The sequence below is a fragment of the Thrips palmi genome, unplaced genomic scaffold, assembly GCF_012932325.1.
Source record: "Thrips palmi isolate BJ-2018 unplaced genomic scaffold, TpBJ-2018v1 HiC_scaffold_2, whole genome shotgun sequence".
NCBI lineage: Eukaryota > Metazoa > Arthropoda > Insecta > Thysanoptera > Thripidae > Thrips > Thrips palmi.
The window spans coordinates 11634045-11650301 of record NW_023144629.1 but is presented as its reverse complement, the minus strand read 5'-3'; the positions used below and the strand labels follow the sequence as shown (position 1 = coordinate 11650301).

General features: G+C 48.1%; 1 protein-coding gene across 1 annotated transcript; it reads right to left on the bottom strand.

Moving 5' to 3' along the window:
• Positions 1–7789: 7789 nt before the first annotated feature.
• LOC117647738 (ATP-dependent DNA helicase PIF1-like) lies at positions 7790–9505 on the bottom strand. Its single transcript, XM_034389635.1, has one exon. The coding sequence runs from the start codon at positions 9503–9505 to the stop codon at positions 7790–7792; it is 1716 nt and encodes a 571-aa protein (XP_034245526.1).
• Positions 9506–16257: the final 6752 nt, after the last annotated feature.

Here is a 16257-nt window from a genome sequence, read left to right as displayed (position 1 = left end):
GGTCTGCGACGGGGGACCTTCGGTCCCCCGTCTTGACCTGCTTTTTGCTGGGTTTTTGGGCCCTTCGGGCCCATGCTGGACCGTCCGCCTACGTAAGACCAATTCGCTTTTTTTTTTTTTGGCCCTTGGGGCCCGCGTCTTCTTACAATTTGCAGTGGTGCCCCAAGTTCGGAAACCGGAGAAAATCGATAAAAATACGTTATTCCTAACGGGAGTCGAACCCGCGACCATCCGCACCGCGGCCAAACTTTTAACCCACTCTGCCGCGCCGCCTGCCAAGCTCACTTCAGTTGCGCCGGGTGGTAGCGTTGCCACTCTGCAGGCTTCCCCCACCCCGCCACCTGACGCCAACTATCCTGACCTAACCTCACCTGACCTAACCTAACGGGCCCGTGACAGATCTTACTCTAACTAAGACAGATCTTACTTACACATCCCAAAAAAATAATACAAGTAGCGACCGGGAGGCGAACCCGCGACCGTTCTCCTAACCTAACCTTACCTGACCCTACTCACTGAGAGTACAAGTGCCTTGCAGCCTTCCCACTCCGCCGGCTACCCCCACCGCGCCCCCCACCCCAACGCCCTTATTGGAAGCACCAGAGTGGTTAAGCCATTTCAACCTTTCTTTGGATTTATCAGAAAGAGATCATAAACAAAAACCCTCACTGGCGCTCAAAAAAAAAAAATTATATGAAAAAAGTGAAATAAAACTTATGTAAAAAGTTCAATATTTAAAGTGCTGCTATTCCTAAACCGTTTGATATTTTTCAAAATCCTTTGGTTTGGGAGTACGGGGGGTTGGTCCCTACAAGTCAACCAAAAATAAGTGAAATCTGAGATAGGTCATTTTTGGGGTTCGGTGGTCTGGCGTGGAATGGCCCTGCTGAGCATGGTAAAGGTGCCAAACAACGCCTGGTAAAGGGTCGCGTACCTATACGGGGCCGTATCACGCGCCAGGGTCTGGTACGGTCTGGCCTTCAGGAGTGCCAAGCGAAGGACCTTTCTTGGCTCACGACACACTAACAGTTGCCAAGATGGGAAGCTTGTGTCAAAAGCTACACGTCACAATCAATGACTTGTGGTTTTACCGACATACCACAGCATGGTAACGATGACGCTAATGAAAGCAGCTTACAGCATCCAAAGTAGGCACGAACTCCATTTCGCCTGACTTAATCATTTACAAAGATTAAAATAAATGACAAAAAGTGACACAAAGTGTTGCCCACCTACCCATATCGTATATGAAATAAATTAACAATCTTTCAAACTGCCAACTAGAAGACAAACAGTGCTGCCAACACGGTGATGCATTTTATGGCTCATGAAGTTCAAGCTGCTGTTTTAACATGTGCTATTTTCGGTCCGACCCAAAGCACTTAGCAGTTTCTTCTCCGATCAAGAAGTGATACACACTTGTCCAGTAGCATGTCTAGTAGCACCTGGGATAAAACAGGCAAACACGCTCATTATTTTCACTGTTTCCCATCCCCAATTCCGCTGCCCCCTCCCCCCGCCCCCTTACGCCAATACAAGCTTCTGTCCAAACAGGAAGTGGTCATCAGATCGTTGTCGAAGTCGAATGCCGCCAGCGAAAGCGACACAAGCTACATTGCAGCCTCCTTACACTTTTGATAGTTTCACGTTACAATGCACACCAGTTGTTATTGTTCTGGCGGAACTGCGTCACCCAACCCAACACAATTCGTGAAGCCCCGCCTTGCTGCAGCAAGTTCGCCAGACAACCGCCAAGACACCTTCCAGGTTTTGAGGATAATTGTGTAAGAATCGGAGTCTGTATGCAAGCAAATTTACGTCTTCTGTCACGGATCAAAGGACATTGATCGAAAAAAGTCGCTAACAAAAGTACGTCCGTTTTAATACCGTAGACACCTACAATAACATGATGATGAAATTCGATTTTTTTCATAATTAAATCATTTTAAACGAAAAGACACCAAAAAAATTTGTCAGGCAGTCATTCAAGAGCTTTCGCTCTCTCGCCGCTAGGTCATGGTTAAGGTGCCAAGCAACGGCTGGTAGAGGTCGCGTACCTCTACGGGGCCGTATCACGCGCCAGGGACTGGTACGGTCTGGCCTTCAGGAGTGCCAAGCGAAGGACCTTTCTTGGCTCACGACACACTAACAGTTGCCAAGATGGGAAGCTTGTGTCAAAAGCTACACGTCACAATCAATGACTTGTGGTTCTACCGACATACCACGGCATGGTAACGATGACCCTTATGATGGCGGCATACAGCATACAGGGTATGAAGGAACTCCATTTTGCCTGCCTTTATCCTTTACCAAATTGAAATAAATGACAAAAAGTGACACAAAGTGCTGCCCTCCTAACCTTATATGTTTATTTTTTGTCTCTCTGCACCACAAACATGTAAGAACCCACCGACTTCTACTGCACCTTCAGCAGCACCCTGCTGCCCCCCCCCCCCCCCCCCTAAGGTCATATGGAAGATAGGTCTGCGCAACCGAGATGCATGCTGGGAAACCGGGGAAGCCGGGAGGCAGGCTGGCAGGCAGGTAGGCGGTCCTCCGCTGCAACCGGTGACGGATTCGGGAGGGATTAGCTGCGCCCGGCTCTCGGTTGCGCAGACCTATCTTCCATAAGACCCTACCCCCCCCCCCCCCCCCCCCCGGGACATCCCCGCTTTGGCCTTCGTCCCACTTTAAAAACGGCTGAAAAAAGAGAACTTTAAAGGGTTCTTTTAACTTCTTGTCAATTTTCATATCGTTTCATATGTTTTGGATGATGCTAATGACGAAAATAGAACCCATTTGCACCCCCAACCTAAAGTTAAATTCTTTTGGTGTAGATTTCGATAACATTATGCTATTTTTTGAGGGGATCACGCCCATTTCTACAGCCTGCCTAGGAAAGCAACCTGCCGAAGGCAAGTAAGCACCGCAGACCGAGGAAGGTGAATACGCCCGGCGTGCATGGTCGAACCTGGCGCAGCATCACGAAGCCTGTTTCGACAGACACAATCTAGCTGACACTTACTGTGTAAATATTGTCAACATTTTCAACGTGGACGCCTTCATTTCTTTGCATCGACTCAGATGCTGCTGCACACGGTAGGACAAAAACGAAAAGATGAATATTTCAAAGTTCACTATATGATGAATGAGTAGAAAACATCGGCAAATAAAGTAGTAGAAAATGCATATAATTGTGGCAGTGTTCCGCGCTAAATACTGAGGTGGCCGGGCCTTCAGAGTGCCGCCAATCTCAGGACCAAGGACCAACAGACAGTGACGTGAATCTTAAACAATATGAAATAAATAAACAATCTTTCAAACTGCCAACTAGAAGACAAACAGTGCTGCCAAGACGGTGATGCATTTTATGGCTCATGAAGTTCAAGCTGCTGTTTTAACATGTGCTATTTTCGGTCCGACCCAAAGCACTTAGCAGTTTCTTCTCCGATCAAGAAGTGATACACACTTGTCTAGTAGCATGTCTAGTAGCACCTGGGATAAAACAGGCAAACACGCTCATTATTTTAACTATCTGTTTCCCATCCCCAATTCCGCTGCCCCCTCCCCCCGCCCCCTTACGCCAATACAAGCTTCTGTCCAAACAGGAAGTGGTCATCAGATCGTTGTCGAAGTCGAATGCCGCCAGCGAAAGCGACACAAGCTACATTGCAGCCTCCTTACACTTTTGATAGTTTCACGTTACAATGCACACCAGTTGTTATTGTTCTGGCGGAACTGCGTCACCCAACCCAACACAATTCGTGAAGCCCCGCCTTGCTGCAGCAAGTTCGCCAGACAACCGCCAAGACACCTTCCAGGTTTTGAGGATAATTGTGTAAGAATCGGAGTCTGTATGCAAGCAAATTTACGTCTTCTGTCACGGATCAAAGGACATTGATCGAAAAAAGTCGCTAACAAAAGTACGTCCGTTTTAGTTCCGTACCTCTACGGGGCCGTGTCGCGCGCCAGGGACTGGTACGGTCTGGCCTTCGGAAGTGCCAAGCGGAGACCTTTCTTGGCTCACCACACACTGGTGGCGACCAGGTACCAACACACACCCAGCCACCTTGCCAAGAGAAAGAATTGACAACACCGTTCACCGAGTCTTTTGCAAAACTCTTTTGACACCACTCCATTGTCAACGAAGAAAATCACTCAAAGACGAGATGTAGAAGAAGATGCACCGATCATATAGTCTAACCTTAAGATGAAAGAGAGGAGAATGTTGATTGCTAAGTAGGGAACAAAACAATCACAAGGTCGACGGCGTAACTTAATGTATAATAAAGATGAAGAAAACCTTCTGAAACTTCGTAACGCACAAATCCTCTAAGCCTCGAATGCTCTCCTCGAATGTGCACCTTTGCGTCCCGGACCCTTATGTACAAATGTCCCAAACGCGGTTCACACCTATCCTACTAGCGTACTCATCAACCTGCGTACCAAATGGAGTCACGCTATAATTTGTTTTCCGCTTCCAAGATTTTACGTCACCACAGAACACTACAAATGGCTCGATGCCAATAAGAAACAATTTGAAAATGGAAGCGATGACGTGACGGTAACTTTAATTTTTTATCCTTGCCAACAAAGGAAAAAGAACTTCTTTGCAACTCCACCTAAAACTTATACACTGTCGTGTTCCTATAGGGTACTTCGGAGGAAACGTATACCGGAAGTCAGCGACAGAACCGGAGAAACAAATGAACGTCACGCGGCCGTGCTGAGCGGTAGTGGAGGCCGAAATGGGCAGAGTAGGAATAGAATGCGCGCGCCGCCTTCGCCCCACTCCGCCGATTTCGAACCCGACCACCGCTCAGCACGGCCGTGCGACGCTCTTTTGTTTCTCCCGTTCTGTCGCTGACTTCCGGTCTAGGCTTTCTCCGAAGTACCCTATTATCAACAATGACAACTTTCATCGAGAATAAACGTTTTTATAATCCTCACCAAAGTACAAGCCTGGAAAAACAGCAAATTTTTTCAGGGAACATCTAGGAAGAACCGAACGTTGGTTTCGCCGTGTCGTTTGAGTAACCCTGTTTCATTAAAAGTTGTCTTCTCCGTCAAGGCACAAGAGGATAAACCTACAGCCATAAACTTCGAGACAACTGCTTAGGAAACAGGTTTACTCAAACCACGCGGCAGAACCAACGCCCGGGTTTTCCAAGACTAACCTGCAAAAATTTCCTGTTTATCCAGAGTGCGCCTGGAAAACCACTCTACAAATTGAAGAGCGTACATTGTATGCTCTCACTGAAACATGCCTGCAAGCACGCTCTAGCTAGCGCATGCCTGCCAAGCATGCACTTACTAGTGCATACATGCCATGTACACGCTACTTTAGGGCCAACATGGTCCCTCCCAACCCTTTGGAACCCATACAAGGACAAGGAGAACTTAATGCCGGTTGAAGGTAAGTTGACTTTGAAGCACATATTAATTTAGTAATTTAAATAAATAATAAATATCTTAATTATTTCTTTTTTTTTCAGATAACTCAGGTCCCGGCACGCAAACAAAATCAGTTCATCTATTCGAATAAAGTATATAAAACCTTGTTTTCTCATCGATTGCCCCAAAAGTGTGATGGATCATTCTTGTGCTGTTTGCGGACACCCAGCATTCATGCCGAAAATAAAATTGTATATAAGCAATAAAAGAACTCTGCCCACTTAAAATAAATTGATATGCGCCTTAATACAAAATAAAAACCATACACCTGCCCTGTTAATTTTAAACCAAAAGTGATCCAAAAAAAGAGATCGTTCCCACACTACGTGACTCTTTGACGTCACAAATACACTGCTTCGTAAAAAGTTCCTTCAATAAGTTATCGGACCTTGGCAACAGAGCAGCATTTTAGTGAAATCAAACAATCTTTAATAGTACAGAATCGATCCCTTTCGGCTTATCACTCTTTTTCACTCTCATCTGGTCCGACGTTAGCTGGGAGAAGATGACCAAAAATATGTCATACTCTCCCACTCAGAGCAGACGGCGTGAACGTCTCGGACCTTGCTGCTCCAATGAGATGAGGTGAATGAAATGAATGATGTTGGGAAAAGCAGGTGGCGGGCGAACATGCTGGCGGCTAGTTACCAACATGCCCGCCCGCCTGCCGACCGCCCCCGCCCGCTGTCCAACACCGGTTTCGGCGAGTGCCCTAAACATTTCATCCTTCATTCCCCGGCGTCCACCCGCCACGCCAGAGTCAAGCGAAACATTTTGGAGCACTCCGCACTCTGATGGCAAAAAACTCATGTCGCCATGCGTTTTAGCCGTCCGGTGACCCACGTCCCACGCCCTCACTGACCCAAAATGGAAACTCCATCTTGGATCAGTAAAGCAGTGAAACACAAATCCCCTAGGCAGAAACGCACTTGCGTCCACAGGCTTCTTTGCATCAGAGTGCACGAAACCGATGTTGGAACCCTAGCCCCACTACCCGTTGGCAGTCGGCAGTGTCGAAATGCAAAACAATTGCATTTCGAAAGTAAATGTGCCAGTAAAACAAACGATGCGGATCACTACCAGGCCGGATGCCACCCGGTCGATCCACAAAGGATGCTCCACTGCCACACTTACTACAAGGGCTAGGGATTCAGCAAACTAAAATGACCCGAAATTCAATATCACAATCACTCTAGTTCCAAACACGTGACATCACGTTGAAACGCATGTGAAAAATAAATCACGTTCCGTTGAGCGTTGTGTCACATTCGTTGAAATGTGAAACAGCCAAAAAAAAGCATATTCACTTTCCAACGAATGGGGCACAAGACTCAAAGAAACGTGACCATTTGTCACCACATTTTGTTTTAACGTGATGTCACGTTTTTGAAATAAAGAGTAAACTATATTTAAACAAAAGACTTTATTCTGTAACCCATTTAAAATACTTTTCCCAACTAAAAAAAAAGGATGAAATGAATGTAACTGAATGACATGATAAAATAATAAATTAGAGGATATAAATAGGGGAAAGGAGATTAAAAATTGTGACGATGAATGTATTATCACACGGACCGTTATTAGTGGTGGCCAAATCCACGAAAATGCCACAAATTGAATCATTCACACAAACACAGAGAAAAACACACATACTAACACACACACAAGAACAAAAAGCCTCAGCAGGCTAGAAGCTGAACCCAGCTGTACTAAAGATGAAGCATACAGGCAGAAACAACTCAGTCACCAACCTTGAACGCCGGACTACTTTGATCAAGTGTTGATCCAATCAAGGCACTGTAATTCATTCACACAGACATTTCATAGTGGGAGCCGAAACCACACAGTACCAATGATGAATCACACACTCACACATACACACACAAAAACAAAATGCCTTAGCAGGCTGGAAGCTGGACCCAGCTGTACTAAGATAAAGCGTACAGGCAGAAACCGACTGAGTCACCAACCTTAAACGCCGCAACACTTTGACCAAGTGTTGATCCAAAAAAGGCACTAAATTTCATTCACACAGACCGTTTATAGTGGAAGCCGAATCCACAAAGTGCCAATTATGAATCACACACACACACACACACACACACACACACACACACACACACACACACACACACACACACACACACACACACTCTTAAAATACCAAAAATAAAACCCTGACCGAATTACTGAATTACTCAAGCAGTGAGCGATACACGACATTCCTCGTATACGCAACACCGTCTTGAACGTACGCAGCCAACACTAACACAACCAAATCCTCACGCCTCCGCACGCGACCCAGAGCAACACATAATTGGCCGTGAGTAAAGCACTAAGAACGCAAATCTACTGCGCATTTGTTAATGGTTTGAGATTGTGCCTTGTGAATGGACATTGCGTAAGCCAACTGCAGAGGATAAGCACGACGAGACATCATAAATTCACTCCGAGGGAACACGGGAAACTTAAAAATAATGCGTGGAATTCCAAAGCGAACCTGACTTCCAGGGCGCCGCACTATTATAAGTCTCTGGCCTATTTCGACAATGATGACCTTTGTCCCGTTAAGAAGACCTTCCTCGAAATTGAGATTCCTGATGATCACACACACGGCACCGACCTTTAGGTGCAGAACGTGCGGTGGAACACCACTCTCACACGCTTGATTTAGTGTGTCCATATCGAAGAACTCATTACCGAGTTCTCTTTCCTCTGCGTCCAAAGCGTCGGCACTGTACTGAGGCTCATCAATACCAGACAGTGACTCCAGGATTGTGTCGTTGACGCTTCGAACGTTGACCAAGTGTGGCGCTAAGACAGCGCGACCAGCACACTCGTCGGGATCGTCAAGTAATTCGTCAGGAAAGACAGACTGAATCAAGGCTGACACAGTGGGAACATGCTCTATGCCTGTCAGAGCAATCACCCGCTCCCCCGCACTCAAATCAGGCAGCGTATGTTCCACAGCTGTTCCATCTCCAACCTCCAGCACAAAGTTGGAATACACTGCGTCAGTGCACCTCTGGCCGACGGTGAGGGCCATCTTGTGGAGAGCTGGCCAAATGTGTGAGGACTTGAGCGACACGGCACAGATCTCGTTGGCCGTCTCTGCCCCACGCACCACCGGTGCCAACTGCCTAAAATCACCAGCCAATAGGACCGGTTTTCCTCCAAACACCTTCGTTTGATCACACAGATCACGGAGCCCTCGATCCAACATTTCAATGAGGAACCGGTGTGCCATGCTCACTTCATCGTATATAATGAGATGTGCCGCCCTTACAAGCTCCGCCCTCTGTGATCCGTTGGTGATGCCCCAAACACCACGGTCATCATCGAGACTCAGAGGGAACCTGAACATGGAATGGGCAGTAATCCCACACACATACACACTAGCGGCAATACCGGACGAAGCGACACAGAGGACAATGAGGCCTTTCGACCTGAAGTGTGCTGCCAAAACGGATCCCAGCAAGGATTTCCCCGATCCGCCGGGTGCATCGAGAAACATGCCGTTGTTTTCGGGAGCATCTTCAGACCCCTCCACCAAGGCGCACACGTAGTCGAATACGCTGCGCTGTTCAGCTGACAAACGTGGCAGCCATTCGGCTACATAATTGGCCGAGGCGGTCCTGTCGTAGCCTACTTGCTCCCTGCCCAACTCTGTCATGAGGTCCTCCACTTCAGGGAGCCCGTGATCGACGACGCTACTTCCCTGCCGCCTAAGCCCTCTGTCGATCTGAATGAGAGCGACCTGGTAGGCACGCTCTCGATTCTCTTCCCCCTCAAACAAATCTTCAGACAGAAGGTCTTTGTGCTGCTCCCACAGGCTGAATGCTGGAGCACCGATTGAGCACAACATGACAAAGAATGACCTCAACCTGTACCCGGTCATGAATGAATGGGCCTCAACCAGGCTGTCCGAGTACTCTCGCTCGTCATCGAGTAAACCTTGCATGCGAGCAGCCTCTTGGAACGTTGTGCACTCCGGTCCACCCAACAGATAAAGATCATGGTAGCCACGACAGGGAAACCGCATCAACAGCATTCTCAGATAAAAAAGTTCACCGCGGTTGGGAGCCTGCCAAAACAAACGGCAAATCCTCTCTTTCATCTGCCGCCTCGTGACGTAGTGCGTCACTGGATCGCCAACACACTCCCAAACCGGCACACGCGTTGTCGTCGGCCGCCTGGAATGAACGATATATCGTTCATGGAAGTCGATATATGTGACGTCATCCAGTTCCGCGATGAGAGGCCGTTTGAAATAAAATTCCGAATTTCCATCGAGGTGAGTGAGTGCTTCCCTCTCCTGACCTTGCCGGAAACGAACAGTTTGCCTATTCTGCAAATGGACTGGAAGGACAGTCACACTTGGGCTCCTGCCGACCATGTCAAATTCGAGCACTCTCCAGGCGCAGTCCGTTGCTCCTGATATTCTGTGCGTTCTGTACTCTTCGCACTCATTTATAGGGCCATCCTAAGCCTCGGCGTCCCCCACCAACCTTACCCGAGTTAGAGGATTGCCCTTGCACAGATATTTGAAGAGGTATTTCAAACTTCTCCTCCCTGAAGCAATTTCAAGATTTGCGTGACAATCGAGATCCAGCGAAACAGCAGCACAATACGAAACGACATCACGGTCTGAAATCGTCACATCTCTGCCATTGACCTGTATGATGGCCGTGTTTTGTGGATCCCTTTTGTAATGATAAAAACCCCGCTCGTCACAATACGTCACAGGGGTGGCCTCCTTAGGAAAGTATTTTTTGCAAACATTCTTTTCAGCATCCCAACATGGCAGATTCGTCCTGTTCGGAGGGCCACAGGGGCCGTGAATATTGTGTCTGAAAATGGTTTCCCGGAGTCTGCCGTTGGCCTCATCGGCAGACGGAATGTCCGCCCTCACAAACTTGTCGACGTCTGCAGCTTGCGTTGGGGCATTTTCGTCGGCGATTCTAAACACAATGTGCGCGTGGGCAAGTCCACGAGCCTGAAACTCCACAACATATATAATGTAACACAGTTTGCCAAAATAGCGGCCAGACCTAATATTTTTGATAAGCCTAGCCAGCTTGAGCTTGAACACCCTGTTTGACAAATGCGCCTCTGTGCTACGTCCCCGACGCGACTGGCGGTACTCTGGCCAAGAGCCATTGGCAGATACTGTGAGGAAGTAGTGCGGTATATTCTTTCGCTGCACTACCGCCATGCCGTCCATGTAGTGCCGCTTATAATAACGTTTGGACCCCACAAACGTACTGGGCAAATAGACACGGCCGGCTTGCCTTCCGTCACCTTCGACGGTCTCATCATTCAGCACATCTTCCATGACACCGCCACCGCCACCCATTGGAAAAGGATCCCCCGCCGCTCCCCGGCCCCTGCCCCGGCCTCTCCCCCTGCCTCTCCCCCGGCCGCCCCTGCGCCGCTGACCTTCATCAAATCCCCCTGCTAAAGCAGCATCCTGAGCGTCAACGACCGCTTGCACTTCCTCTCGTGGTCCGATTCGAAGTTGATTGTCGGCAGGATTTCGTTGACAATACTCTATGTATCGCAACCTTTCTTCTTCCACCCTGCAAAACGAATCGACCAACCACGTATCCGAAAGGCGGGAAAACTCAGAAAACCGTGGTTCCGCCAACAAGCGGTACCGCACGTAGTCGAGAGGGGTGACCTTTTTCCCATCTTCACTTTTTAAATCGTAACTCCACCCCTGATCACCGCTGGGAAAGAGAAGGGGATACTGCATGGGCTCTACGTGGGGACTTCTGTAGTCGATAAAATGCGACCCGACACCGAACTTCGAAATAAAAAGCTTTCGTCGCTCGTACGGCACATCTTCGGTGGGTAAAATTACAGCCACCTCCGCATTGGGGTCACCATCGATAAAATTATGTGTCCCCCTTCGTCTCTCTATGTGCTGAAAACAAAGGGAGACATTTTCCCCAGGCTCGTCGGCAAATCTTTTAAAGCAATGAATATAGGGATTATTCGCCTCCAGCATGGTCTGGATGGCACGAATGACCACCTGATTCAGGTGCTGCCCCTGAGCCTCCCTTCGCCGCTCGGCACCATCATCAAAATAAAATTGAGTATAATTTGGACGACCGGGCGTGCCCTGACGCCTTCCATCATACACCAAATGGTACGTGCGACCTTGAAGCTTGACATAAGCGGGGCCAGGCCCATGCCGCGTGTGGAGCCACTCTCCCTTCACACAAGAGGCACACATGGAAAACAGATTGTTGTACGCACCAGGATGTTCTTTAAAATGAGGGTGCTCATAAAAATCTGCATCAGCGGGAAGGGGAGGGAGTGACAAAAAGCACAGTCGACCTGACTGGCAGCACCACTGCGTCCTGCCCACTTCCTCTTGGAAGAAACGGGCGTGACAATGCACGCATTGTGGCCCCAAATTTAAGTTGGGCTGCTGCAACGTAAATGTGGGGACGGCATTCAGCGCGTCACCCCGCCAAGTTCCAACCACTGGGCCCTCCCTCATGGCACGCGGCAAGTGCCGCACCAGGTCGTAATTGGCTTGACGTTGTGGATTGTTGTCAGCATAATCAAGCCACCTTTCTCTCTCCGCTTCCCGATTCCTTTCCCTGTACCTTTCTGTCGCTTCCTCATTTACTTCCGGGTGTGCCTCTGTGTACCTCTGCACCCCCCGGCCCCGGGGGCCTTTTATTTCACCCCCCCCTCGGGATGTGCCTCTGTGTACCTCTGCACTGCCCCTGTGCACCTCGGGATGTGCCTCTGTGTACCTCTGCACTGCCGCCCCCGGGGGTTTTCCCACATCCCGGGGGATGTGCCTCTGTGTACCTCTGCACTGCCCCTCGGTTCACCTCGGGATGAGTCAAGGCATACTGTTTGGCAGCTTCTATTCTTTTGGCTTTGTTTTTCTCATAATATTTTTTTTGAGCTGCCTTTAGCCGATCTCGGTGGGAAAGAGTGGATGGCTTTTTCCGACTCTTTTTTTTTTGGCCGACCAGGACCCCGCTTCTGACCTGTGCTCTGCACGATCGGAGGCTGCGCTGACTTTCGACCTACACGAGACGCCAGCGGTACGTCTTCCTCACTGGATGAAGATAGGACGGACGGTGACCCAGCTGTTGACCTATCAGAACAGCCGTCCTGGACAAGGTCAGCTGATGCTTTGGAAGCAGTTCTAAAAGCAAGAGGTAGGTCATCGTCACTCAATCGCTCTAAAACCACGACTGCCCTTTTAATTGGCACAATGCTCTGTCCATGTTCACCGCTCTGTCTGGCTGCCTTTCGTTTCCTTGCCTTTTTTAGGAGTAAAGCTAAGGGAACTTCATCACTTGAACCAGATGATACAACAGAGGCAGGACTACTTGGATGCTGAGACGGCCCAACCACTTGAATGTGATCACCTTCAACTGATTTTCCTGGACTCTGAACGGGTGAACGAGACACATCACTTCCAGCATAACCGTAAAGGGCCCAAATATCATCCAATTCGGCAACATCCGGATTTTGCTGGTCGTATTCATCAAGTGGGCTGTCATACAGGACGTCTTGCTCAGCATCCTCCAGAGGACAAATGCTGTACATCGAGTAGCCCCGTAACACACCATCACAAGCCGAATTAGATAACAGAAGAACAGCTAGGCCGTGCTGTGTTGCAGCTGTAAAGAGCCTTGCAACGTTCAAGGCCGGACGAAAGAAATCATGAGAATTTCGGCCATTGACACCATGGCTATTAAACATATAGTAAAGACCATTAGCCTCCCAAAATGATATTGTGTAATTTTGTCCTGTGAAAATAAATCCCGTAAAGGGTGAGTGAGAAGGAGAACTAAAACAGTCTGATAATAGATCCTCAAGGTGTTCTAGCGCTGCGTCAGCGTCAGCCTGGCTACGCGATAGTGGGTACAACCCGCCTGGCCACTCTAATCGCTCAAATATCATAAAACGTTTCCCGCAACAGGTAAATTCATGGGGCAATTCATCGGGGAAGAGAAACCCGGCAGCAGATGTCAATTGCTGATCTTTGCATTGCACCCAAAAGTCGAAACCATCGTTTACGACCCTGTTTACCGTTGCGGGATGAAACTCATTGTCCAAATTTTTTGCTGCAATTGCACACGCGGAGGTTGGGACACACGAAGAGTTTTGTCCCTGAGGGAAAAATTCCCTGCCCTGATGGATGGTGCCTGCCACCGCGCATGCAATTGTACCGTTATCAAAAAGTCCGTTTTTGTAAAGAGAAATGTGAGAATCCATAATTTGTTCGTTAAATTTCACCCCAGCTTCCGCAACACCCACCACGGAGCCACAACTGGAACGGGTGATCTGCAGCACTACACTGCCCCGTTATTGCTAGAAGCCAAGGCATAGAGGCAGTCTCGGCAGGTCTGTCACCCCTGCCAAAACCGACTCTCGCCCTACCTTGCGTCCCGATTTGAAAGACACCGGCTGCAGTGCCCTTCCACGGAAAAATACCAAAATACCGACAGGAGAGTCCAGCCGTCACGTCACGCCATGGTACCGTCATCAAATTTGCCGTTTTAATGAAAAAGAAAAAAAAAGATCCCTGTTGTGTCTAGGGCGTAGGAAATATTGATGAGTACTTTTAAGTGCCTTCCTACACAGCACTAGCTGGCAAACTGCGGGGCCGCTAATCCCCGAAACGAAACTCAAAAAGAGAGTCGCCGCCTGCAGTATACTTCGTCGCTGGTGACGCCAACCATGTGGAAAAAGGATGAGAGGACGAATAAGACGCAAGTTATTTGGCCGAGTCAGGGCACACACTTTTTTCAGAGCAGAACAAGTAGCCCAAGGCAGGATTGTGTGCTCTTATTTCCTGCCTATATAACTGAGGTACTCCGGGGTCATTAGTTCCCGAAACCCTTAGAGCGCCCCCTGGAGGATGTTTATACACAAGGTAGGTTTACGCCAGACCGCGTCTTGTCGTAACAGGCTTCGCGATGTCTCGCTGCCTGTTCCTCCAATCCACGCCTGGCGTACCTACCTTGGCCTGCGGCGCTAGCCTGCCTCTGGCAGGCAATGGCTTGTCCATTGTCGGTTATTTTTTAACTTGTTGAATGCTGGGGGGCTCCGGCCCCCAGACCCCCCTACATTCTGAATAGAGTTGTCTTATCTGCAGATAACACGATCTTGACCCTTGTCACTTTTTAACTTGTCGAGGCTGGGGGACTCCGCCCCCCAGACCCCCCTTTCTCCAAGCCAGAAGTGATCTATCTGCAGAAAACTCTATTTTTCGCCGTTTTTTAGGTGTTTTTCGGCTATAAAAACTGAACCAGTTGAGCTAGGATGGTGAAATTTCGCGTGTGCCGAGCCAAGGACATACCCAAAAAGTGTGCAAAATCTCACCGAGATCGGCCGAGCCGTTCAGGAGGAGTAGTGCGGACACACACGCACGCACGCACGCACGCACGCACACACGCACACACGCAGACAGGAAAAACTTTTCAACCCCACCTGAGTAACGGGCTTCGCTATCGCTCAGCCAATAAGCCAAAGAAGCGGGCATTACTGCTGTTATTTATTTATACACGCAGATCACAACGGCTTTCAAAAACTCCTATAATCTGTAACAGATACCTTTTTCGCTCTCCTATCATTCCATCCTTACCTTGAGCGAAAGGCCGTGCGAGCTGCTTCAGTAGAATTCGAAAAAAAATATGAGTAACGCTTTGTTTTCAAATTTGTCAATGAACAAAGATCCGTTGTGCTACTCCAGACGGAAAAATTTGATTCTAAACCATACCACTATGAAATTACAAATTTGAAGTTAGCAAATGTTTCGAAGCCTCCCCTCCCCTCCCCTCAACCCTTTCATGCTACCCTTCACGAGTCAAACCGTTAATTAAAAAGAAACATGTTCTTTGACTTTCGGTCCAGGGATTCGTTAAAATACCCTATGCATTTCCTTGCCTCGGTCAGTTTTTGATAGTGCCGCTCAAAATTAAAATCCAGCATGGCACACTTCAATTGAAAATTTTTGGCTGAGCGATTAGCGAAGCCAGTTTCTCCAGTGGAGTTGAAAAACTTTTCCTATCTGTGTGTCACCATCATGTGGTCATGTAAACTCCTCGTTTCTGCAAAACAAGCAGAAACTGTCCACCTTTAGCTCACTGTAAAATCTTTAACTCAATGACTTACAGGTATACCCAGCGCACACGAACGAGGACGCGTGGACATGATGCGCCAATGATATGAGTGGATGAAATACAATGAATGATGAAGGTAAAAAGGGATAGGCAGGTCACCCTTCCTTCATATACAAAAACGATGAAATGGTAATGCGAGTGACATGAGTGAAGAATAAAATTAAAAACAAAATGACGAAGTGCAGTATACGTCGACTGGACTATTTTCATTGTTGAAGTTACCGCTAAATCAAAAAAAAACCCAATAGGTTCAAAACGACTGTCAAATTAATAATTACATTATAAAGAAACTTCTCTCTGTTTGCCACGACCAACAAACCACACCCAATCATACATGAAAAAAGTAACCACAAGAAAATTGTCAATGACGATAAAAGAGGACAAAACCTAACCTAACCTACCCGCAGACACTTTTAGTCTAACCTAACCTTAGTTACCCTTAGCAGGTAAGGTAAGGCCTAAAACTTGGTTCCTTCAACCCGTGGAACCCATACACCCTGGGCCGTTACTGGTTAATCTTACCTACCCCGTTGCACTTTTTTGGTCCAATCTATCGTTAGGTACCAACGGCAGGTGAGTTTAAGTGAATGACGTGATAAAGAAAAATGAAAAGATATAAACGGTTGTACTATTTTACACA

Coding starts and splice junctions, on each gene's coding strand:
- LOC117647738 (XM_034389635.1), bottom strand. CDS start 9,505: ATGCTGTTGATGCGGTTTCCCTGTCGTGGCTACCATGATCTTTATCTG.